The 23,300-nt window shown below is 59.8% G+C and overlaps 9 protein-coding genes across 9 annotated transcripts; 3 read left to right on the forward strand and 6 right to left on the reverse strand.

Moving 5' to 3' along the window:
• Positions 1-13: 13 nt before the first annotated feature.
• Positions 14-3,487, forward strand: HRG_07478 (HIRAN domain-containing protein; the record flags this gene model as incomplete). The annotated part of the gene is made up of 4 exons (XM_044865949.1): positions 14-1,039; positions 1,103-2,612; positions 2,664-3,351; positions 3,400-3,487. 4 exons carry the CDS (start codon positions 14-16, stop codon positions 3,485-3,487), a joined length of 3,312 nt encoding a protein of 1,103 aa, XP_044718913.1.
• Positions 3,488-3,785: 298 nt separating this feature from the next.
• On the reverse strand, positions 3,786-5,130 carry HRG_07479 (aldo/keto reductase family domain-containing protein; the record flags this gene model as incomplete). Its single annotated transcript, XM_044865950.1, has 5 exons — positions 3,786-3,865; positions 3,931-4,336; positions 4,461-4,525; positions 4,586-4,703; positions 4,804-5,130. The coding sequence occupies 5 exons, from the start codon at positions 5,128-5,130 to the stop codon at positions 3,786-3,788; spliced, it is 996 nt and encodes a 331-aa protein (XP_044718914.1).
• Positions 5,131-7,132: 2,002 nt separating this feature from the next.
• HRG_07480 (uncharacterized protein) lies at positions 7,133-7,657 on the forward strand (the record flags this gene model as incomplete). Its single annotated transcript, XM_044865951.1, has 1 exon — positions 7,133-7,657. The coding sequence occupies one exon, from the start codon at positions 7,133-7,135 to the stop codon at positions 7,655-7,657; it is 525 nt and encodes a 174-aa protein (XP_044718915.1).
• Positions 7,658-8,183: 526 nt separating this feature from the next.
• On the reverse strand, positions 8,184-8,534 carry HRG_07481 (uncharacterized protein; the record flags this gene model as incomplete). The annotated part of the gene is made up of 1 exon (XM_044865952.1): positions 8,184-8,534. The coding sequence occupies one exon, from the start codon at positions 8,532-8,534 to the stop codon at positions 8,184-8,186; it is 351 nt and encodes a 116-aa protein (XP_044718916.1).
• Positions 8,535-11,033: 2,499 nt separating this feature from the next.
• On the forward strand, positions 11,034-12,991 carry HRG_07482 (eukaryotic aspartyl protease domain-containing protein; the record flags this gene model as incomplete). The annotated part of the gene is made up of 3 exons (XM_044865953.1): positions 11,034-11,541; positions 11,676-12,614; positions 12,696-12,991. The coding sequence occupies 3 exons, from the start codon at positions 11,034-11,036 to the stop codon at positions 12,989-12,991; spliced, it is 1,743 nt and encodes a 580-aa protein (XP_044718917.1).
• Positions 12,992-14,436: 1,445 nt separating this feature from the next.
• On the reverse strand, positions 14,437-14,815 carry HRG_07483 (uncharacterized protein; the record flags this gene model as incomplete). Its single annotated transcript, XM_044865954.1, has 2 exons — positions 14,437-14,476; positions 14,523-14,815. 2 exons carry the CDS (start codon positions 14,813-14,815, stop codon positions 14,437-14,439), a joined length of 333 nt encoding a protein of 110 aa, XP_044718918.1.
• Positions 14,816-16,149: 1,334 nt separating this feature from the next.
• Positions 16,150-16,893, reverse strand: HRG_07484 (NAD(P)H-binding domain-containing protein; the record flags this gene model as incomplete). Its single annotated transcript, XM_044865955.1, has 1 exon — positions 16,150-16,893. One exon carries the CDS (start codon positions 16,891-16,893, stop codon positions 16,150-16,152), a length of 744 nt encoding a protein of 247 aa, XP_044718919.1.
• A 1,211-nt stretch (positions 16,894-18,104) lies between these two features.
• HRG_07485 (glycosyl hydrolases family 16 domain-containing protein) lies at positions 18,105-19,586 on the reverse strand (the record flags this gene model as incomplete). Its single annotated transcript, XM_044865956.1, has 3 exons — positions 18,105-18,916; positions 18,982-19,419; positions 19,481-19,586. The coding sequence occupies 3 exons, from the start codon at positions 19,584-19,586 to the stop codon at positions 18,105-18,107; spliced, it is 1,356 nt and encodes a 451-aa protein (XP_044718920.1).
• Positions 19,587-21,119: 1,533 nt separating this feature from the next.
• HRG_07486 (DEAD/DEAH box helicase domain-containing protein) lies at positions 21,120-23,211 on the reverse strand (the record flags this gene model as incomplete). The annotated part of the gene is made up of 5 exons (XM_044865957.1): positions 21,120-21,396; positions 21,459-21,843; positions 21,914-22,308; positions 22,363-22,850; positions 22,921-23,211. 5 exons carry the CDS (start codon positions 23,209-23,211, stop codon positions 21,120-21,122), a joined length of 1,836 nt encoding a protein of 611 aa, XP_044718921.1.
• Positions 23,212-23,300: the final 89 nt, after the last annotated feature.

A 23,300-nucleotide genomic window follows, 5' to 3' on the forward strand; every position in this document is an offset into this window, starting at 1 on the left:
AGCACTGCGAATCATGTATTTCGGTGCCTCACAAGAGCCTCCGTCGAAGAAGCGGAGGTTCTTCAAGGAGCCGGCTGAAGAAACACTACGTCTCGCAACACGCAGCCCCAAGCCCAGCAGTTCGCCACCACACGAAAAGCCGCTTAAGCGCGAGGACGAGAAGCACGCCGCCTTTGCCGAGATACCCGAGAACGAAGCGCTACCGGAACGGTCTGCATCTGTGCAGCCGCCTGGCGAACCGAAGCAAGAATCGTCTTCGGTGACATTTGACCCAGTCTTGTTCGAAAGCTTCATAGGAGACAAGCTCAGCCCTGATGCCCTGACCATCATCCGGGACAATTGCGGAGACAGCCTCGAGCGAGCCGTCAATATGTACTTTGATGGAACATACAAGAAACTGTCAAAATCCGCGTCACAGGGAATGCTCGGTCGGTCTCCCTCCACTGGTCACGATCGGGCAGAGCCGAGCTCTGCACCGCCGCTGCCCGCCGTTCGTCCGAGCATACCACGGTCGAGGTATGTCGGCGCTTTTGGTGTTGAAGGCTGGGCCACGCGGAGTGGAGCAAACATTCTCAAACATGGCGATGTTGTCAAGATAGAACGGCAGAAGATTCAACCCCCTCAGCGACCCACGGTCAAGGCCAAGCTGGGCGCTCCGAGCACACCTGTACGGGCCAATCCTGCGGCATCACGGCGGGTTGATGTCATTGTTCGATTCACGAATCAATCAGGCGCCGAAATCGGACGACTAGCCAAGGATACGGCCAACTGGGTGTCGACGCTGATGGATCAGAACGTGTGCATTTTTGAAGGAACCTGCGTTTATGCTCCCGATCACCTTCGGACGAATGACACCGTGTTTCTGCAACTGCGTTGTTCCCTTCTGAACTCGGCATTTGCGAAACGAAGCTTCAAGCTCGCGGACGACAGACCCACCAATTTCTACCAGCAAAGCGAGACGACCGACGAGAAGGAGCTCAGACTACGCCAGGTGGCTCTGATCAGGCTGTTCCAGGAGATCAACCTTCAACCCACAATGGCAAATGCTGCAGCCAGGGACGGACGCAAGGGTCTTCTTCAAGCCGCTGAGATGGACGAGCAGAAGCAGAAAGATCCCAAAAAGACCGCTGCAAACAAGGGGCCCGAGTCGCCACCAAACTCTTCTGATGCTGAGGAGGGTGAAGAGCTCGAACAAGACCAACTCGATGCTCTATACAAGAAGGCGCAATGTTTCGATTTCAGCACCCCGGAAGCTGAGCCTGCCGAAACCTTTGCGATGACGCTTCGACCATATCAGAAACAGTCGCTCTACTGGATGATGGCCAAGGAAAGGGACGAGAAAAGCAACAGAGAGCCATCCATGCATCCCCTGTGGGAAGAATACACCTGGCCTGTCAAGGATGTGGACGACAAAGACTTACCCATAACTGAAGGGCAGCCCAAATTCTACGTCAATCCATACTCGGGAGATCTATCGCTTGACTTCCCGGTCCAGGAGCAGCACTGCTTGGGAGGCATCCTAGCCGACGAGATGGGCCTAGGCAAGACGATTCAGATGCTCAGCTTGATTCACTCTCACAGATCAGAGGCTGCTCGCAAGTCCCGGCTCTCTGCTGGCGGCATCTCTAATGTAAACCAGTTGCCAAGACTGGGCGCGAATTCCGCAAGCGTTCTTTGGGCTCCTTGCACGACCCTGGTCGTTGCGCCAATGTCGCTGCTCGCGCAGTGGCAGAGCGAGGCCGAAAAGGCGTCTCAACAAGGGACTATGAAAATTGAACTGTACTATGGCAACGACAAGACAAGCAACCTTCAAGCATTGTGCTGCAGCGCGAATGCTTCCAGCGCTCCGGATCTCGTCATTACCAGCTACGGCATCGTTCTCTCGGAATTCGGCAGCATCGCGGCCAAGAACGGCGACAAGTCTTTTCACAACGGTCTATTCTCATTGAGGTTCTTCCGCGTCATTCTTGACGAGGCTCATCACATTAAGAACAGAGCTTCAAAGACCGCCAAAGCGTGCTACGAGATATCTGCCGATCACCGGTGGGTGCTAACAGGCACGCCCATCGTCAACAAGCTTGAGGACTTGTTTAGTCTTGTGCGCTTCCTCGCAGTCGAGCCCTGGAACAACTTTTCGTTCTGGAAGACTTTCATCACGTTGCCATTTGAAGCCGGGGACTTTATGCGCGCGCTCGACGTTGTACAGACGGTGTTGGAGCCGCTCGTCATGCGGCGAACCAAGGATATGAAGACCCCGAACGGCGAGCCGCTGGTGACGCTCCCACCCAAAGAGATTGAGATTGTGAATGTCGAGCTGTCCAAACCGGAGCGAGAAATCTACGACTACATCTTCATGAAGGCAAAACGGACATTGTCTAACAATGTCGAGGCAGGGACCGTCATGAAGGCGTTTACCACCATCTTTGCACAGATTCTGCGGCTGCGCCAATCCTGCTGTCATCCAGTCATGGTCCGTAACCAGGACATTGTCGCGGATGAGGAGGTGGCTGGAGCTGCGGCAGATGCAGCGGCTGGTTTGGCCGACGACATGGACCTTGAGTCCCTCATCACACAGTTCACAGCCGCGGCGGATGAAGCTGTCAAGAACAGCAGTGCGTACGGCACGAATGCGTTGGAGGAGATACGCAACGAAGCCGAAAAAGAGTGCACGCTGTGCTTTGAGGATCCGATGAAGGATCAGCTCGTTACCGGCTGCTGGCATTCGGCCTGCAAGAAGTGTCTACTCGACTTCATGAATCACGAAAGCGATCGTGGCGTCGTCCCGCGATGCTTCAATTGTCGCGAGCCTCTCAACAAGAGGGATCTGTTTGAAGTGGTTCGACACGATGACGATCTGGATGCGCTGTCCAAGCCTCGCATCAGCCTTCAACGGTTGGGCGTCAACGAATCCTCGGCCAAGGTGGCGGCGCTAATTTCCCACCTACGGGACATGCGGAGGGAGCATCCAAGCATGAAGTCTGTCATCTTTTCCCAGTTCACGTCGTTTCTGTCCTTGATTGAGCCAGCTCTTTTGCGAGCAAACATCAAGTTCCTGCGCTTGGACGGCACCATGGCCCAGCGAGCGCGAGCTGCCGTCTTGGACGAGTTTGCGGAGAAGAAAGGTTTTCTGGTTCTACTCATCAGCCTTCGGGCGGGTGGCGTCGGCTTGAACCTAACGAGCGCCGGTAGGGTGTTCATGATGGACCCCTGGTGGAGCTTTGCCGTTGAGGCGCAGGCAATTGACCGAGTACACAGGTTGGGGCAGGAGGGGCAGGTGTTGGTCAAGAGATTCATCGTCAAGGAGAGCGTGGAGGAGAGGATGTTGAGGATTCAGGAGAGGAAGAAGTTTATGTAAGTCTGGGCCTGGATGAATTACCTGGGATCGAATTATGCTAACAGTTGTGGTAGCGCAACTTCACTAGGAATGATGAGCGACGAGGAGAAGAAGCTGCAGCGTATCGAAGACATCAAGGAGTTGCTGAGCTAGTCCGCGGAGACTGGGCCGAAGCAAGAGTTGGCTAGATAGTGGTTGCTATTCACGAGCTATGGGCACGCGCGGAGACGCTTTGCTGCATCCGGACGGGCGCATGTCATCCTTGGGACGCGGAGTTTGCATATCGGCGGCGGATCGAGACAAACGAGACATAAACGACGATTGGCGTCTCTGTGTTTGCACTGACTATGGACAAATCACACCACTTTTATCACTTTATATGCGTGTTGATGAATATGACGAGTTTCTAGATTCCGTCCAGCGGCTATCGCACCCGGCCAATCCCAGCCCTCTACAGTTTGACGATGACTTTGTTGGCGGCGTCCTTTTCCTTTTCGTCACCAAAGACGTTGATGTTCCAACGAGGTTTGTCTGAGCCGATCCGGGGTCAGCCGTGATGCGTTTGCTTGGCCTCTCACATCTGCAAGGCCACTTACTTGTATATGGAACATTGAAGCGCTGCGGCGACTGGCCAAGTTTCTCGATGGCGTCAAAAGCCTCGTCATCAATTTCGACGTCGACAAAGTTCTCACGGATGCGCGAGGGCGTGACCGACTTTGGGATGACGGTGTGATTGCCCCTCGTGCACCAGGCCAGGATGACCTGGGCCGGGGTGACGATCTTGCCCTGGGTCTTGGAGAGGCGGTCGGCGACGGCTTGGACCTCGGGAGCGTTGACGAGGAGAGGCAGGCCGCAGGGGTTGTTGCCGAAAGTTGAGTAGGCGGTGGTGACGATATGCTTCTTGGCGCAGTAGTCGAGGAGGCGGGGGTCGGGGATGCGTGGGTGACGCTCGATTTGGTTGACGGCAGGGACCACGCCGGTGTCTTGGATGATGGCTTCGAGCTGGGGAGGGACGTGTGAGCGATGCTTTGAGGTCCTTTCGGGCTCAAAGGTATTTTGGTTGCGCGATTTCCCCACGAGGGCTCTTCAAGGGGAGAAGCGGCAGCCAGAACGAGGGTCGACTTACATGCTCGACGGTAAAGTTGGAAACACCGACGGATCGAGCTTTGGACTTGGAGAGCTGGGTCATGGCTGCAGGTTTCGGATGTTAGCCGGTCAGGGGCTCCCTGAGACGCCGGGATGTTGCCGAACCTTTCCACGTTTGGCAGAGGGAGACGCCCTGGTCGAGCTCGACGTCACCCTCTTTGGCGGCCTTGGGGAAGTGGTCATCGCCGGATTTGAAGGATATGGGCCAATGGATCAGATAGAGCTGTTGACGGGGGATTTGATCAGCTCAACCTTGTCCCTTGTCTGCAGTTTGCGCGAGAGAAGTGCGGTATTAGTCCTGAGAACGGGTGAAGGCCACAAACATCGAGGTAGTCAAGCTTCAGCTCCGTCAAGGTATCGTCGAGGGCGGCCTCGACGTCCTCGGGGCGGTGCTTTGTGTTCCAGAGCTTGGACGTGATGAAGATATCCTCGCGCTTGAGACCGGGGACGTCGGCGAGGGCGCGCTCGAGGCCCCCGGCGACCTCGGGCTGGTTGCCGTAGATCTTGGCGAGGTCGAGATGGCGGTAGCCCGTCTTGAGGGCCTCGTAAATGCCATCGCCGACCTGGCCGGGCTCGGCCTGCCAGGTTCCGTAGCCGATCTTGGGCATCTTGTGGCCCGTGTTGAGGGTTACGGTGCGCCCCGAAGACATGTTTGCTTCTATATTGGTTTGAGCTGTCGAGATTTGAGTGTAGTCGGACGAAGAGAGCTGTTGGTCGGGGGGGCAGGAGGAGGGCAAGGAGGAAGAGGCCGAGAACGATGACAAGCTACGGGGGACGGAAGACGGATGGGATGGATGGAGGGGGAGGGGGCGGCGGCGGCGTCGGAGGAGCTCGTGTGGATACGTGACGTGAGTGTCAAGGGGCCGGTGGAGGACGCGATCCAGTAGCGCCGCCGTTCAGGACGAGTGGAGGCTCCGAGAGTCTCTGCAGGCAGGGGTCATGCATGGCCGAGGTGCTAACAGTCTTGATCGTTGTTTGACTATCTACGGTTCTCGCTACACACACGATCTTGTCGTCCGAGCATGCCGAGCTTGTTTTCATAGGAGGCAGGAAGAGAGGGGAAGCCAGGCTCTACCGTTGATAAGACGTGGGGGAGGGTGGGTGGTGAAAGCATGAAAAAAAGGAAGAAAATAGTGGATGAGGAGGGCGGCAGAAGAAAACATGGCATATATACGAGGGGCAGAAGCTTGAACATTTCGTGATGGCCGTTTTTTCTCCGCGGTGAGAGTTGGCGGGGCGGTCCCTGCGGAGTTGCTCTTTTAGTTAGTGCAAGTCATGAGACTGGCTAGTGGTTGATGACTAAGAGCGCAGGGGGCCCGAATAGGAAAGCCGAGCATAAGCAAGGCTTCAGCCGCAACTTCACGATGCCTCGTCGTACAACCTCCACCTCCACCACCACCGCCACCGATCCAGCATCATACCATTACATTGCTTGCTGTCACGACACCCGGCATCGCTACCCCATGGAACATGCTGGAAGGACGAGCGTCCACAGCCGTGGCACTGGACACGAGGCGGACAAAGCGAGTTTGACGGATCCCAAGGAAACGTTGGTTTGCCATGGGCCCTCGCGCTCCCCATCTCTTACACCCAGACTTTCTCTTATCAGCGACAAACAAGCACGCACCATAAGTACAAGCCGCCGCCACGTCCCAAGCGTCTGTTAGGACCCTGTCGGTAACATTTCGTACGACGGCTTCAAGTGAAGCGCTCGACAAACAAGCTTGTTGCGACGACCAACGTCTGTCTTTCAGCTGTCGACTTGTACAGAGTCAATCAAGAAACGCAAAAACAACAGCTTTTGAGGCTACAGCAAAGCAAACCAGCTGATGGCGACGTCGTGCCCGCCGCGCTCTTGCTTGCAACCCGCTGCCAGCCTGGCTCCCGTCTGCAGCTTCCCGTCTCCCGCTTTGTCTCCTCTCGTGACAGCTCGAGCGCCCTTTCTCTACGCCGTTCGTCTGCTTCTCTCTCCTCTCCCCTCCTACCATTGGGCTAGCCAGCCCCTCGAAAGAAGGACATGGACAACGAGGCCGCCATTCGCTTTGACATTCTCCGCCCCTTGCCGTGTCTGCCGTGCCGCCATCCGGGTAGTCTCCTCCCCCTCCCCCAGCTGCGCAATGCTTTGGATCCCCTCGTCCGATGATGGCCTGTCCAGCGACATAAATGGAGAGCAAGAAGGATCACGCGACGGGCAAAATTGCCCCCTTGACGGGTGATGAGTACAGGCGGCCAAGTCACTCGCCGCCGTCCGCACTGACTGTTTGCCCTTCCTCTTCCCCCGGTTCCCTGTTTTCCGTCTCTTTGCTCCCGGAGACGGAAACACAAGGCTGGCTGCCTTTTCGTAGTCGGTCGCGAAGACCGGCGCCTTAGATAGCTGGTGTTTCATGGCGTGTGAGTGAAGTGAAAATGGGGTTAAGAGAAACGAGGCCCTGGCATACCTGGCGTCGGATCCATAACTCGATTGAGGCGGAGGCTGCAGGTCCCTTTCATGACAAAACTATGTCGTCTTTCGACGCTTGACATCTGCCCTGCCTTCACCTCGTCTCCCCACTCGCTCAGCTACTCGAAGCTTGAAGCATCCCCATCGTCCGCGAGACAAGGAACAGCCCGTCAGTAACATATAGACCACGCCTCATCCTCAACGCCTGCATCATGGTCTGCATTCCCGTCCTGCGCCATACGCCCATTCCTGACCGGAGGGGGCTCGGCGCGCGGCGTCTCCATGGTCGGAGTGAAAGCGGCTCGCACGCCAAGTTCGGCATCCTGGTCATCGCGTTCGTCTTCGGGTTCGTCATCCTGTTCATCTGGCTCTACATCAAGCACCGGGGCAAGGGCGACGAGATACTCCGCCGTCCTGTTTCTCATTGTCCACGAGGAACATCGAAGGGCAAACACAAGCGCAAGCGCAAGCGCAAAGGCAAGGGCGATGAAAACTGCAACAGTGACGGCAACGGCAATGGCGATGAAAACTGCAATCGCAACGGCAATCGCAACGGCAACGGCAACGACAACGGCAACTGCGACAGGAACACACCCAAGCCTGACGTTCCTCGGAGACCTAATGCTGTGCAAAGGATCATCAAAGGCGATACGGCGAACCCTGAGTTGGTTCCTGAACCGATCGACGGCATTCTTGAGATGCCCCGGGCGACGTACTGTCGCTGGGATCCAAACTAAGCGACAAGTGACTCCCTCGGGGAGGCAGCGATGTGATCGGGTCGGCCATTCGGAATCCTGACGTACGCTTGCCGACGCGGATGGAAGAGAAGAGGGGGGAGGGAGCATGGTGGCACGCGGCATGCGAATGGGGAAACCGATTATAGAATCTTGCACTGCGAGTTGAAGATGAATACATAAAACTAGCTTGGCGTCTCCAGATGGTGAGAATATCCCGTCCTCCCTGACTTGTCCTTTAGGCATAAAAATCCCTTACACCGGCCTTCGCATGTGCCCATCCATTTAGTTCGTGTAGCGCCTTTTCGGCTCTCAAAAGCGCAGCCCATGTTTTACAAAGAAGAGGGTAAAGATGAAGATGAAGAAGAATGGCACCTGTACGACTATGCCCAAGTGCTCATAGAAAGGGGAAAGAACAGGTCAAGGTGAGAATGGCTTCGAGGACAAATAGAAAACGGGAGGCGGGCAGCCAAAGGCTAACTCATGAGCTGAAGGGCGCCACTCGCGGCGCCACTCGCCCATGACAGCATCAAGCATCGGCCGCTGGCTCGTCCGGGTTGGGCGGCGGCGGGTCGTCAGGCGGAGCCGGGGCCGCATCGGAGGCCTTTGAGGCCTGGGAGCTCTTGCTGCTGGCCGACTTGCGCCGATGACGGTGCCCACGGCGGGAATGGCGACGGTTGGAGAAGCGGATGGAGCCGCGGTAGATGTAGAGAAAGGCACCAAAGGCGATGAGGAAGAGGCCGACGACGAGGCCGACGACAAGGCCGATCTGGACATTTGCGTTTTCGCCGGCGTTTTCGGAGAACTGGCGGCGCTGCGGCAGGGAAGATGAGACGAACCGGGGACCAGGGCCAGGCCCAGAGAGCGGCAGGACATGCATGATGATGGCGGCGGCTTGGGCTCGGGCTCGGGCCTTGCCTGCCGCTCTCTCAAGACGGGGACGCTGGTGGCTCACAAAGAGGGCTTGGGGGGGGGGGCGTGGGAGAGGGAAAGCGGAAGAAGATGAAGAAGAAGGGGAAGAGGGAGGAGGAGGATATGGCGTGAAGGAAAGATGGGGGGATCGACGATGTCGGGGAGGCTCTGGCGAACAATCAGAATGGGAGGGAGGGGGGGCTGCAGGTCGTTCATTCATGGATGGGCTCTGTTCCTTCCGTGCCTGTCTCGTCCATTTTGTTTTGGAACCGAATATCGAGGTAAATCAATATCTTGTTTTTCTTGTTCTCCTTTTCCTACATGTGCTCGTCGTAGCCTCTGGCCCCCGATGACGGAGGACGGACGAAGGAAAGAAGAGACGACATCTCGAGTCTCGGCCAGAGTCGCCGCTTGCCCCAGCCTCCATACGGGGCCTATCCGAGGAGATTGGGAGTGAGAAGGGGAGAAATATAAAAGATTGGGTGATGAATCTACGGGCAGGGGGAAGGCGAAGGTGGGTGACGAGCCATGCATTCCTACCGGGGGTGCATCTGCGACTTGCCTTGCAGGCGAGAAGAAGGAAAAAGAAGTTCTTCCAATGGCCTGGGCATGGCTGCATGCAGGCTCGAGTTGGTCGGCGCCGATTCGCGCAGAGGCCCAATGGCGAGGAGGCGTGGGGTAACAGCCTGTTACGTGGTCATGGTTGAGAGCATCACCGTCATCACCTGGTCTTTTTGGCGAGGGCGTGCATGGGCAGAGGAATGGGGGGATTGGCGGCGTGGGAGATGGGATTGTCACGAATTATCACTGATGGATGGCATCATCAAAGGCTTTGTCGATGCAGGACAACTCATCGTCAGTCCGAGTCGGCTAGTCCATGACACCATTTTGCGTCCACGGCTTTTACTTGCCAGCAAGAAGGGGGCTCTGGGTGGGCACGCGGCCCAAAGAAGAAATAAAAAAGATGGGGGCCCGAGCGAGGAGGGTCGGATCGGGCAGCGCTGGAGGAAGAAGGTTGTTGGGTGGAGGGAGGAGGGAAGATGGGGCTTATGATGATGGAAGTTGGGGGTAAGCCCGACGACGCTGGAGACGAGACGGTTAGAGGCTGGGAAAGGGGGAGGGGGTGGCGGAATGCAACATGGGAGAGGGGGAGAGAGAGAGAGAGAGAGAGAGAGAGACTGATAGCCAGAGAGAGAGAGACTGATAGCCAGAGAGACTGATAGCCAGAGAGAGAGAGAGAGAGAGAGAGAGAGAGAGAGACTGATAGCCAGAGAGGGAGAGAGAGAGGGAGAGAGAGAGAGAGTCGAGCGTGCGGGAGAGTATTCCTGACTTGCATGGGCCCGTGGAAGGGGAAAGCGGGATTATTAAATAAGGGTCGAGTTCGTGACGGAGGAGAGAGGGTGGGTGATGTAGAGAGAGGAAGAGAGAGGGGCGTAAATACAAGTAGAAAGGCGGAGACGAAGAAGTAGCCACTTTGTTTGCATTGGACGAGTCTAAAACCGGGAGCGGCCTGAGACAAACTGAGGCCCGAGTTGCAGGCGGACAGAGACTCAGGAGGCTGCGCGCACGCGAGTCACCGCGAAACACGGCTCTAATTATCAACTGCACTGAATTGGATGGAAGCCCTGATATTACTGCGGAGTCGGAACCGGGGGCCCGCCGGCTCGTCCGTGTTCCGGCGACCCACATTTGCGGGTCCAGCCGGGGCTCCCCCCCGTCCACCGAATCTTGATGACTCGCCGGCCGTTCGCGCCTCTCTGGTGAAACTCTTGTGGACGGTAGACGCGCCCTCGACGGCAGTCGATCATCGGCAGGGGGGCTGATGATGCGCTCGGGTCGTGGGCTTGTCATTGGCCGTGTTGAGCGATGCCGCCCTCTCGGTCAACCACGGCGGCATTCGGACAAGAGGCAACAAGAGCGTTCGAGGCGCCTGAAACACTCAGGTCTCGCCCGAAGGTAAGGCATCTTCTTTGCAAATCCCCCTAGCGCCGCCGCCTCCCGAACGAGGAACCCACTCGGTGCGCCTCTCCTGACAGGTTTCGCCTCGCCCGTATCCGCCTTTATGCCTTTGCGCTGTCCCGGCTCCTCCACCCGCAGTGAGACCTGCGCCTCTCGCGTCTGGGACGACGATCACGGCGGCCAACCCCGTTTCTGCTCCGGTCTGTCACGGCCAAAGAGAGGGGCCTTGATGGACGGATGGATTCACCTCTTCATCTCCACGGCCCTGCACCCCCCCCATCCCTCTCCCCTCTGGTCGACAGCCTGATATACCCTCCGTCGTCCCCTCTTGGCTTCGGTCCGTTCTTTCTCTGTGTAGCCGTGATGCATTGCTGAGTCTTTGGGCTTTTGTTTTTCTCCCCCTCTCTTGGGGTTTTGCGAGAGCGCGCGTGTGTGTCTTCATGTGTGTTCCCGGTCTGACGGCCTTCACTCCTTTTGCTGTTCCTCCGCCTTTACTTGCCTTTCCCCCATGGCGCCTCCCTTGCTCGTCGCCGTCTTCCTGACCCTCGTTCTGCCGGCGCGCTCGAGCCCGCAACTCGGATATGGCGCTCTGGACCGGCGGCTACCACTGGCGGCGGCGGCTCCCGCGGCCGACGGACTCGCCTCGGACGACCTCGCACCCAGAGGCATGCCAGGCTTCAAGATGAGCGCTGCCATGGGAACGCTGCCCGTCATATCGGCCCGGGCCAGAGATGTGGCGGATGGCCGTCGGCGTCGGCGTCGGCGGCAACGAAATACGGAGGAGGAGGAAGGCGGGAAAGGGGGAGAGACTGGGAGAGACAAGGCGTCCCCCCTTTCCTCCTCGGACGGAGACAACGGCAACAACAAGCTGCGGCGCGCTGGACACGCGTCGGCAGGGCCCGTGTCGTTGCCCGTCCTCCACGGCGCGGCGCCCAGGCTGCGGAAGCGAGACGAGCGGCAGGGCCTGCTCAGCTCGCCGCTGACGACGCGGTCCGACGTGGCCTACTACACCGAGCGTGAGTGAGCCCGCTCCTGTCTCGGCGCTTCTTGCGTCTGTCCCCTGAGCGGGGGACGCGATAGACGCAATACCCGTCCCCATATCAGACAGGAAGTCGTCGTACTCGTGGCTAACAACGGGGCGGGCATGCAGTGGAAATCGGCAACCCGCCGCAAAGGGTGCGGGTGCAGCTCGACACGGGCTCGTTCGAGCTCTGGGTCAACGCCGACTGCGGCAACCTGACGGCGCCGGGCGACGTCAGCTTCTGCCGCGACAGCCAGCGGTACGAGCCCGGGCAGTCGGAGACGGCGCGGCGCATCGAGCAGCAGAGGTCGCTGCGGTACGGCATCGGCACGGCCAACATCAGCTACGTGCGCGACGACATTGCGCTGCCGGGCTCGCGCGACGTCATGAACCAGGTGCGCTTCGGCGTGGCCGACGCGAGCGAGGACCAGTTCTCGGGCATCCTGGGCATCGGCTTCGGCCGCGACATCGCCGTCAACTACAACACCTTCCTCGACGAGCTGGCGCGCCAGGGCCTGACGCGCACCAAGGCCTTCAGCGTCGCCCTCGGCGCCAAGGACACGGCCCGGGGCGCCATCACCTTTGGCGGCCTCGACTCGTCGCAGTTCGCCGGCCGCCTGGCGCCCCTGCCCATCATCCCGGCCGCCCAGTCGCCGGACCGCGTGCCGCGATACTGGGTCTCGCTGCGGTCCATTGCCCACACGGGCCCCGGCCGGCCCGCGTCGGCCGACCCCCTGCCCGGCAGCGCCCTGCCCGTCTTCCTCGACACGGGCGCGACGCTGACGCTGCTGCCGGCCGCCGTGGTGCGCGCCATGGCGACGGCCCTCGGCGCCGCCGTCGACGACCCGGCCGCCCTGTTCCAGAAGACGTTTTACCGCCTGCCCTGCGGCCTGATGGACCAGGAGGGCAGCTTCGACTTTGGCTTTGACGGCGTCACCATCTTTGTGCCCTACAAGGAGATGATTCGCCAGCTTGCGCAGCCGGGCCAGGACCCCGTCTGCTACCTCGGCCTCATGCAGAGCGACAAGTTCTCCCTCCTCGGCGACACCTTTCTGCGCTCAGCCTACGGTGAGTTGGCCTCCCCCCCCCCCTCAAGGGCTCCGGTGTTGGCCTCGACGTGAGACGCACGGCTGACCCGGCGGGAGACAGTCGTCTTCGACCTCGACCGCAACATGACTTACATGGCTCGCCACGCAAACTGCGGCTCCACCCCCGAGGCCATCTCCCCCATGTCCAACGTCGGAGCCATGACCGGCCGCTGCAACGAGCCCAGCCTGGCCAAGACGCGTCTGGACGCCTCCGAAGCCGTAGCAGCCGGCGCCGCGGCCACCAACAGCACCGGCCGCAAGAAAAGCGCCGCCGCGTCCGGCCTGGTGCTGGACACGGCGTCGCTCGTCACCGTCGTCGGCGCCGCTGCGTGCGCCCTCGTGTTTGGCCTCGTCTGAGGGCCGAGAGAGAGAGAGAGAGGCGTGTGTACATGGGTGAGAGGGTGAGAGGGCCTGTGGCCTCGTGGGCTTGGTTACGGCTGGATCCAAACCGTTTCCTTTTTTCCCCTCGTCTTTGGATGGAGGCGGAGCGTTTAATGTCTTTTATTTTTCCTTTCTCCTGCATCATGGCTTATTGCGGCTTATTGCATTGTAGCATCATCAGCGGCATCGCGGCGCACCACGCTGGACTTTTACACACATCTGCATTACACGGCACGGGCATAGAGAGAAAGGGGGGACTCGGGACTAGAGCAACATGTTCATGGATGACGAGCAAGATGTTAACGAAGATACCTAAAAGCTGAAAGAGATGCATGCTTCCCCTCCTGAAGAAGAAGACAAGGACGACAAAAGACGTGAAAGAGACTCGCACCGCAAGCCAGAACAAAAGCAAACGCAAGCAGTGCATGTACCAGCCAAAACTGTATCCAAAGGCCGAGAGAGAGAGAAAGGAGACGGCGTCGGCCACGAACGAAGGACGCCGGGACAGACGGTGGCAGACACGACGGACCCTCAGCGAATCTGCTGCACAAACTGCGGCCCCTTGCCGCTGAAGACGGACATGGAAATGTTCCACAGCGGCGCGGCCGTCAGCTCGCCCGTGTCCTTGTTGCGCGCCATGCCCCAGATGCCCGACTCGCCCTTGCCGTTGGCGACGAGGACGAGGGCGCCGTCGCCCGTCAGGCTGAACATGCGCGGGTTCTGGCCGTGGCTGGGCTGCTGGCCGACAAACTCGAGCTTCAGGCCGCCGGCGGGCCCGGCCTTGGCGCCGTCCCGCTTGCCCTTGTCCTTGCCCTTGGCCGGGCAGGCCTGGCTGACGCGGAAGTGGGCGATGTGGTCGTCCGGGTCCTCGGTCAGGCGGTTGGAGACGTAGACGTCCTTGCCGTCGGGGCCGAGGGCCAGCTCGCCGGCGGCGGCCTTGGGATGGGGCACGCCCGGGCCGAAGCTCGAGATGCTCTGGACCAGGGTCATGGCCAGGCCCTTGTCGCCGGCGCCGGCGCGGTCGACGGCGTAGACGTTGATGAGGTTCTTGAGCTCGCACAGCACCAGGAAGTGCGTCGCCGGCTGCGGGCCCGGCGGGTAGAAGGCGCCGTGGCGCGGGCCGCAGCCGGCGGGCTCGACGGGGACGTGGTTGACGAGGGCGTAGCCGCCGTCGTCCTGGGCGGCCAGGATGTGGATCGAGTCGGTGCCCAGGTCCGGCACGGCCACGAACCGGCCGTCGGCGCCGTCGGGCACCACCTGGTGCGGGTGCGGCTTGTCCTGGCGCTCCTTGTTGGGGCCCAGCTTGTCGCCCGGCAGCCTGACCGAGGCGAGCTGCTTGACGGCGCCGGCGTCGGCCACGTCCCACACGTCGACGGAGCCGTTGCCGTAGGCGGCCCCGAGCATGCGCTTGCCGCCCTGCGTCAGCGCCAGGTGCACCAGGCCCGCGCTGCCGGCGAAGGCCTGCCGCTCCTTGATCGCGAGCCGGTCCAGGTCGACGCTCAGCGACCGCACCTCGGTGCCCGCCTCGTCGAGGGCGAAGAGCGTGTCGGGCGCCCGGAACGCCACCCACGACGGGATGCCCTTGGTCGAGTGGTTGAGCTTGATGTCGATGCCGGCCCCGGACGCCCGCACCGTGCCCAGCATGATGCTGCCCTCGCCCGACATGAGGATGCGCGTCTGGCTGCCGCCGCCACCGCCCTTGCCACCGCCCTTGCCACCGCCCTCTGACTTGGGATCCGTGGCCGGGGCCGCGGCTGCGGTGCCGACCAGGAGGCCGCCGACGAGGACGCGGAGTCTCATGATGCGGGTGTTGTTGCCGACGTTGGTGTTGTTTGTTGTTGGAGTTGGTGTTGCTTTTTTTTGGTCTTTGTCGTAATCCCGGTCCTGGTCCTCGTCCTCGTCCTCGTCCTCGTCCTCGTCCTGGAGAGTCTCTCTGCCCCCTTTTCGCAGCGTCTCTCTCGTCTACTTTTTCTTACGGACTGACCGGATAACTTGTCTCTTTCACTTGACGATATCAATGCGATGCTTGGAATGGGCAGCTTCACTGGGTTGTTGAAGCGATGGCCGGCGCTGTGAGTGAGCCTTGCTGTGGAATGTCCTTCCTCTCTCCCTCTGTTGGAGCGTTGGTGTGTGCGTTGCTGATTCTAAACAAGGACACTGATCTACACGGCAAGCCCGCCAGCTTATATATCCCGACCATCGTGGGCCTCGCCCTGCAGCAGATAAAGAGACCCCAACGCAACCGCGCCGCCACCCCTTTGATGCGACGAGGAACCACCCGCCGCCGGCGTCAAAGGCGCGCGCAACGACGGGCCGTTCGTTCACCCCGCAAGCGCCTCGGTCCTTTTCTTCCCTCGGCCGCGTAGCACAAACGCTGCTCGCCCGGCATGCGGCGACGCGGTCAAGGTGGTGGTTGTTGTCCTCGTGGGCCGCCCAACGGACAAAGGATAGGGGGGATCAAGGGGGAGATTGGGCCGCGCGGGACAAAGAAGCATGTTTGTCTCCGGCGGAGACCCTGCGTTGTCTTGGCGTCTCAGACGAGGGGGGACTGAGAGTGCGCGTTGCACACGCCGCTGTGGCCACGATTCCGGCGCTTAAAGCCTGGCCGGGGGGGGGCCATGAACTGACCCTGCGCTGTTCGCCGACACCGGCCGCTCATCCCGTGGCGGCTGCTTGCCCGGGAGAGCCTCGTTCCCGGTCACGACGGTTGGACGCCCACGCTTCACCGGGAGCCGCCTTGAGCTATCGTGGCTGGGTGCTTGCTGGTGACTCACTTGGCTGCCGACATACATGCATGTTTTATCGGTGCAGTCCCGACGAAAACCCAGGCAGGCAGAGCCAACATGGGAATGACATTATTCGGACTCTTTGCTAATTCGTACGACACAACAAGACGAAACCGCCTTGCAGACTTGAATGCTCAGATTCGTCGCGGCAAATCCAGCATGAAACCATATCCCGTGCAACACGGCTCAAACGGAAAATAGAGCAAAAGATGGGGGGGGAAACGCCCGCTGGTCTATGGGGTGGGATATCTCGTCCTGCAACTTGCCCTTCGCTCGCCCCAAGATGGATCCCGTCGTCAACCTCTCCCTCCCCACGTTGGCCAAGATACGCTCGGATTGCCTCTCCTTCTACCAGGTCAGGCCGACGGCCTTGCCCTCGTAGGCGACAGCAGAGTCGGCCTTGTCGAGGACATTGTCAAACATCCAGCGGCCGACGTCCTGGCGCGAGATGAAATAGCCCACCTCCTTGGTCTCGATGCCCGACGGGCCCTCGACGTGGACGCGGATCTTCTTGTCGGCCTTCTCGCCGTCGGTGAGCAGGCTGGGCCGCACAATGACGAAGCGCTCCTGGCTGGCAAACAGCCTCTTCTCCGCCACCTTCTTGTCCTCGTGGGGCGCGTGCAGGGCGTAGCGGTAAAAGGGCGTCAGCAGCAGCGGCACGTCGCGGCCGTGCTCCGAGATGCCCGTGGTGCTGACGACGGCGAGCAGCGGCCGGCCGCGGGCGCCCCACGATGCGCGCAGGTCGGCGAGGGCGTCGAGCAGCGCCGCGACGCCCTTCTTGCACACGTCCGGGTCGTCCATGGACAGGCTGCCCATGTTGACGACGCCGCCGATGGAGAAGCTGACGGCGTCGACGAGGCGCCCCTGGTCCGCCGGGCTCGTCAGGCACCCGGCCACGGCCTTGGCGTCGTGCGCGTTGCCCTCGCGCACCACCAGGTTGGACGGCTTGTCCGGGAACAGCGCCTCGAGCTTGGACGGCGTGCGGCACAGGGCGATGCACACGTGCCCGGCGGCGACGGAGCGGCGGAGGGCCGAGAGGCCGCAGCCGCCCGTGGCGCCGAAGAAGGCGATTGTCTTTGGGGAGGCCGCCATTTTGTGTGCTTCTCTGGATGTGTCGATGGTGATGGTGATGGTGATGGTGATGGTGATGATGATGCTGCTGCTGCCAAAGTGCAAGTCGATGGCGGTGGTTGGCGACTCGGTGGGTGGCCGAGGTGCAAAGATGGCGTCTTGAATCGAGCCCGCCCGCAGTCGACAGTCGCCGTCCAATCCCGTACGGATCCGAGCTCAGCCTCTGATCTCTCTCTCGCCTTGCTGTCGCTTGTCTTCGGCTGTGTGCTGCGCTCAGGGTACAGAGGCAGACGAGTGTCGATTGGGCGTCATGAGAAGCTGGAGATGCAGTGACCAAGTCAAAAGACGCCCGTCCTCATCCTCGTCCTCCCCCAAGGCCGCTTTATATCCAAAACACACAAGGCCCGGCCCTCGCTCTCTTCCTCTCCTCTCCGTCCCTCGTCGGCCTTACGTCCTCTTCGCCCAGCAAGAAGCGGCACTTGCTTTCCCCCGGGCTGCCGTGCGTCGTGCAAGGTGGATGCCGCCCGCCCCCACGCGCCTCTCGAAGCCTGGCACCGTGCCCTTGTTAGGCCTTTGGTCTGTCCCGCCGCCTGGCCTGCTATCGTCTCGCTGGTACCGCCCGCACCGTTCGGCGTCGGCCCGTCTTGGCGCTTCTCGCCCTTCGCGTGTTCGCGCCTTTGCGCACCGGATTAGTCATGCGACGCCGTGGCCGTCCGTTGTGGCAGTGGCTTAGACGGGGCCTGTGCTCATGTCTCCGCTTCGCAGCAGCAAGCCATGGATCCACATGTCCGTCACGTGCAGTCACACTCCTCAAACTCCGCAATCCTCCTCAAAGCACTCAAAGCATTCTTTGTACTGTAAGTCCGTCCGTAGGTTCAGGGGCATCCCTGGCTGGTATTCGATTCATTTGTACATATTTCCGTCCTGTTCCATCCGCCTGCTTGCCCAAGGCGACCAAGGAATTACTTCAGCGGCCCCTCGATTACCAGTCCCGGACAGACCCAACCAAGTGTGGCAACCAGACGCTCTCTCAACTCCAGAAAAAAAAACACCACACGATGCAAAATGCCTGTACCAACTAGACAAACGGCTAGACAGGCCATAATACAGACCAAGAGTAGGCGACGAGACCACGTGAAAGCCGGGCCAACAAGGAAAACCCCCCCAACCTTTCCACGCCGGGGAATCATCAAACATCAAAACACTCCCACCGGACAACCGCACGAGCCGCCTCACAACCACACCAGGGCGCTGCCGGCAATGATAATGGCCAGCGCGCTTGCGCTCGCCTTGGCGCTGCCGCTCTTGCCACCTTCGTTGTTGCTGGTGCTGCTGCCGTCGCCGTCGCAACTCTGACTGAAGCTCTTGGTATCGCAGCCCGACGAGCCCCCTCCCTGGCTGGATCCGGCGTTTCCTCCTCCTCCTCCTCCGCCGCCGCCGCCGCCGCCGCCCTTGTTCTCGCCACTGTGGTCGTGGCCCTGCGATCCGGAGCTGCCGCCGGGGATGGTGTTTTGCGTCTTCTTGGGCTTTTCCGCGCCATCGGTTGAAGACTTTTCTTCCTTCTTCTTGCCCTTGTCCATGTTGAGACCCGTGGCCTCTAGCGAGCCGAGTACCGTGTCCTTGTCGCCGTCGACGACGGTGTTGTTGGTGCCCTTGGCGTCGCTGTACGTGTAGCTCTTTCCGCGGTTGGTGCCGGGCGCCTTTTTCGCATCGTAGCACTCGATGGAGACTTCCGAGACCGTGGCATAATAATAGCCGGCCTTTTGGATATCCTGGGCGTTCCAGTCAATCTCGCCACCGGCCCACTGGATGGTGCCCTTTTCGTTGCTGGCCAGGCCGCCGGGCCAGAGCGAGAGCTGTACGCGGGCAGGGGTCTGGGGAAAGTCCCACTGCTGGTTCTTGTCGTTCCACGTGTCTTTGCGGAGCTTGGTTCGGCCCAATTTGCCGTCGACATACCACTCGATCTGCTCGGGCGTCCAGCGAATCTCATATTCGTGAAAGTTGGCAAACGTGTCGCTTGCCGAGATGTTGCCCGCGTTGCGATCTAGACGGCACAAGTTAGCTGACACCAAGCCCGCGTCGTCGTCTGCCGGCGTCGAGGTCACTTACAGTCGAGCTGGCCCTGGAAGTAGTAATTTGTCTGAGCCGTCTCCAGGTCGGCGCCCACAAACTCAAAGTCCACTTCGTCCTTGACATCCGAGAGCAGGATAAAGGCCGTCACGACGCCCCTTCCGCGGCTCGACTTTAGCTTGGCCTTGACGGTGCCGTACCACATGTACGAAGTGGAGGCGAGGACGGTGCCGACGCTCTTCCTGGGCATGGTCAGGAGGAGGTTGCCATCGTGTATGGCCGGCTCGCCCTGGGCGACCCAGTCGGCCTTTGTTGAGTCGCCGAGATATTTGCCAATGTCGACGATGCTGTCGAGGCTGTTGAACTTTGTCGTGGTGCTTTTGCAGACGGGCGCGGGGACGCAGGCGTCTAGTGAAAAGGACATGCGCGGTTCGCAGCCGCCGAGGCAGAAGGCGCCGGTTCCGCATTCGCCATATTCTGCGATGAGAGACAGGTCAGTCTGCGTCAAGGCCCAGACACGGAAGCCCAGGAGACTTACGCGAGCAGCAGGGCGCATCCTCGGGGCACTGTTGCTTAATCGAACACTTTGTGGCGACAACAGAGCAGGCGCCCAAGAGGGCAAGGAGCGTTGCGGAGCGCAACATGGAAGCAAGATGCAAAAGTCGAAGACGGGATGCGAGCGGTCGGTGGCGACAACAATGTGTCAGGCTGAGTGTGAGGCAGAGTCGAGGGCCAGGCTCAGGCCAGGCTCAGGCCAACGGTGATTACGGTGATTAAAATTAGGAGGAATGTTATCATGGAAGGACCAACGCAAAAGATTGTGTGTCGTGGCGCAGGCGCAGGCGCGAACGAGGAGGACAAGTCGGCCCAGCGAGTGAAGGCGTCGCGGGTGCGTGACCAGTCGGTCTCTCCCGAAGAGGTGGCCGGACAATGAAAACGAAGGCGAAACGAAGGCGTGAGGAAGGAGGAAGGAGGAAGGAGGAAGGAGTGAGAGAGAGGATGAGGGATGGAAGTGGGATGGCATGTTGTGGGAGCCGGACATGCCAAGTACCAACTATAGATAGATAGTTCTCTTAACCACATGCACCGCTGGCGAGGAGGCGCTTCCGGCTTGCGCGTTGTTTTGACTTTGGCTAAGAGAAATATTTCAGCACCTGCCCTACAGTAATTAGTGCTTGTCGCAGTGGGAAACGTGGACCTGCAAGGGAGGTATAACGCAGATGCGGTACTCGATCGAGGTGCTACAGCATGTCGCGTGCTGTGGCTGCGGCCTTGGCCGTGCCGTGCATATACTGGTAACTGCGGTTGACAGGCACATCGCACCGCAAGCAACGACTGACGACGGCGCTGCGGGGGCCCGACCAGCGAGCCGGTGCCACCTGGCAGCCATGGTCGTTGCACGCCGCAAAAAGGCGACAACCTCGGCTCGGTTCCCTGGCCGTGACACAGGACCAGAGTGTCCAGTCCAGAAAGATGAACCCTCCAAGGTACTGTACTGTACTGTACCTAGGTACTACAGTACATGGCCAAGTTCCATGGTGGGCAGCAGGGCAGGTAACGTCACCTTTGGCCTGTGTATCCGTACGGAGTACAGTAGAGAGACACAGCTGACAGACAGGTGACAGGTGACAGGACCGCACAATGGAGGGGGTCCGAACCCCGTGGACAAGGCAGCTAGCTCCGGCTCTAGCCGCGCCGCGCACTGCAGTAAGTACAGTAGCAGACAAGACAGCCACCAACAAAAGCAAGGAAACCCTTCGGTCAAGCCAAGCCTTTTTGTACTTGGTCCAGATCGTTAACGACCCCAAGCCATAACGACCCCAAGCCCAAACTTTGCTCAGATATTCAGTTCAGTGCAATGCGCGTGCCCCCATCCCTGGACCCCTGAGCGGCGCCTACCCAATACTGACTGGACTGCACAGTACTTTACCCGTCAAGAACTCGGCTCATTTCGCGCAGTCTTGGCAGCGGGAGCTGATCATAAGTGGGTTAAGCATCCTCTAATCTCTCCTTGACAGCCAGCGTTGCAACTTAGCCCCTGCCCTTGTCCATCGCCTCGACTGCTGACTTCTTACGTCGTGCGGGGAATGCTGCATGTCCAGTCCCATCAAGATGCCAAATACTGACTGAACTGCCCGCATTCCTCTCTGCCTGAAAACTTCACTCCATGACCACCCTCACTTCGCCTTGCGCCGCGCCTTAAACGTCTTGAGGGGGTCACTCTTCCGCCCGCCAACCCGCGGCCCGCCACGCTTCACCCGCCTTCCTTTTCTCTGCCCGCGCTCCTTGCCCCTCAGCCGCACAAACCCAATGTCTTCCTCCGTCAACCCCTTCCTGCCCTCCTTGGGCAAGAGATAGTCGGGTATGTGCTTCAGATGCGCCTGCTGCCGAGCCGTTCGCAACTCGCCGTCGTGACGAAGGTGGTTCATCTCGGATGGGTTCTCTTCGAAATATCTGCACACGTCCCCGTCGTTAGCATCGCCTCCCGGCCCTGCGAGCTCCATGCCGGGACTTGCCTCTTGAGCTTTTCGCTCTTGAGCAGCTCTTGACGCAACTCCCTAGTCCTGGCCTCACGCACTGCCACCTTGGTCACCGCTCGCAGCGCGTCATTCATACGGTATCGGAATGCCTCCACCTGCTTCGTGTTGAAGTTGTAGGGCGAAATCTCCTTGCCGGACTTGGTCTGTTGCCTCGTAATTCTCGCCAGCACCTTCTCGTCATTCTCGGCCGTCGGCGTCGTCGTGGGCATGTGCTTGCGATATAGCTCCTTTGGTACCACAAACGACAGTGCCATACCAGCCTTTCCTGCGCGTGCCGTTCGCCCGATCCTGTGCGTGTAGGAAGAAGCAGAGGTGGGCAGGTCGAAATTGAGGACTGCCGCCACATTCTTGAAGTCGATGCCTTGATTGGGGAAAGGGACAAGCGTCAGCCATCAAGTCCACGTTTGGATGCGGGGCTTGGCGTCCCTTACCTCGTGATACGCCGTATTCTCTGTCATGTTTGGACGTCTTGCGCTTCTTAGCCGCCCGAGTGATTTCTTTGCCGGTGCCATCGTCTCCCTGCGCGTCTTGCGCGCCATCCTCTTCCTTTTCCTCGTTCGCCCGTTCTTCGTTGCCGAGCACCTCCTTCTCGTCAGAAGCAATGATGATGTCGTACACGTTGCGGTTGAACTCTTCGACAACGTGGAGTCTCGAGTTGACGGGCAGCTCCGAGTTGAGGATGCAGCTGCGGATGCCGAATTGCTCGAAAAAGAGCTTGAGCCGGTAGCACCGGTCCACGTCGCCGACAAAGATGATGCACTTGCCCTTGACCAGCTGGAGTTTGAATATGACGTACGCGAGAAGGAATTTCTCGTCCTCGCCGCATCTAAGACCTGTCAGCAAGCAGGCATCGCATGCATCGGCGCAGATGCACACATACTTTGTCACCAACTGCGTCACTCCCTCGCCCTCGGCATCTGGTTCCTCGAGATCAAGCAACGTTGGCACGTTACTTCTGTAAAATATCTTCTTCAGCGAGTCGATCTCGGCCGTCAGGGTCGCGCTCATCATGATTGTCTGTATGCCTTTCGGGATCGACCACGACAGGTTCTCCAGGTCCTCGTCGTAGCCGTATGACAGTAGAAGGTCGGCCTCATCCAAGACGAGATGGGAGAGCTTGCTCAAGTCAAGGGCCGAGTCATTGGACTTGACATTGTGCCAAGCCCGCGCCGGGGTCGATATGACAATGTCGGGAGACGTCGATAGCAAAGATCGCTGCACTGCATCCGACAGCTTGTCCGTCAACTTGACCACTTGTACGTCCTTGGCGCAGAAGGAGGAGAAGCGTTCGATGGCCTTGGATACCTGGTCGGCCAGCTCGCGGGTGGGAACAAGGATGAGGACAGAGGTGGCAGCATCGGTGTCGGTCTGGCGAGCGTTAGCATGCCCAAATGCGGCCGAGCCTCGAGAGTCATGTCGCGAGAAATGAAAAACATACACTCTTGCGCTTCAGAATGCCCGCCAGGATGGGAAGAACATAGGCCGCCGTCTTCCCGGACCCAGTCTTTGCCTTGCACAGCACGTCTTGCCCGTTGAGTGCCAAGGGGATGGCCTTTCGTTGAACGAGCGTTGGTTTTATGAAACTCTGCTCTGCAAGGGCCTGCAACAGCCTCGGGTCGAGGTCTAGGCCGGCAAATGTCGTCTCTTCTTCCTTCCTCTCGGGGCGGCTAGGACTTTGCGCCGCCGGCTCTGTGGATGGCACGCCGTCCTGGTTGAGTTTGCGCTTCATGCTGTTCCCCTTTTTTTCGCTTCTTTGAAAAGCGTGTGCTTTCTCGTCCCGTGTGTATTTCGCGAGTTCGATGCGGCCTTGAGCTGTGT

This window comes from Hirsutella rhossiliensis (assembly GCF_020360975.1).
Source record: "Hirsutella rhossiliensis strain HR02 chromosome Unknown scaffold00008, whole genome shotgun sequence".
Classification (NCBI taxonomy): domain Eukaryota; kingdom Fungi; phylum Ascomycota; class Sordariomycetes; order Hypocreales; family Ophiocordycipitaceae; genus Hirsutella; species Hirsutella rhossiliensis.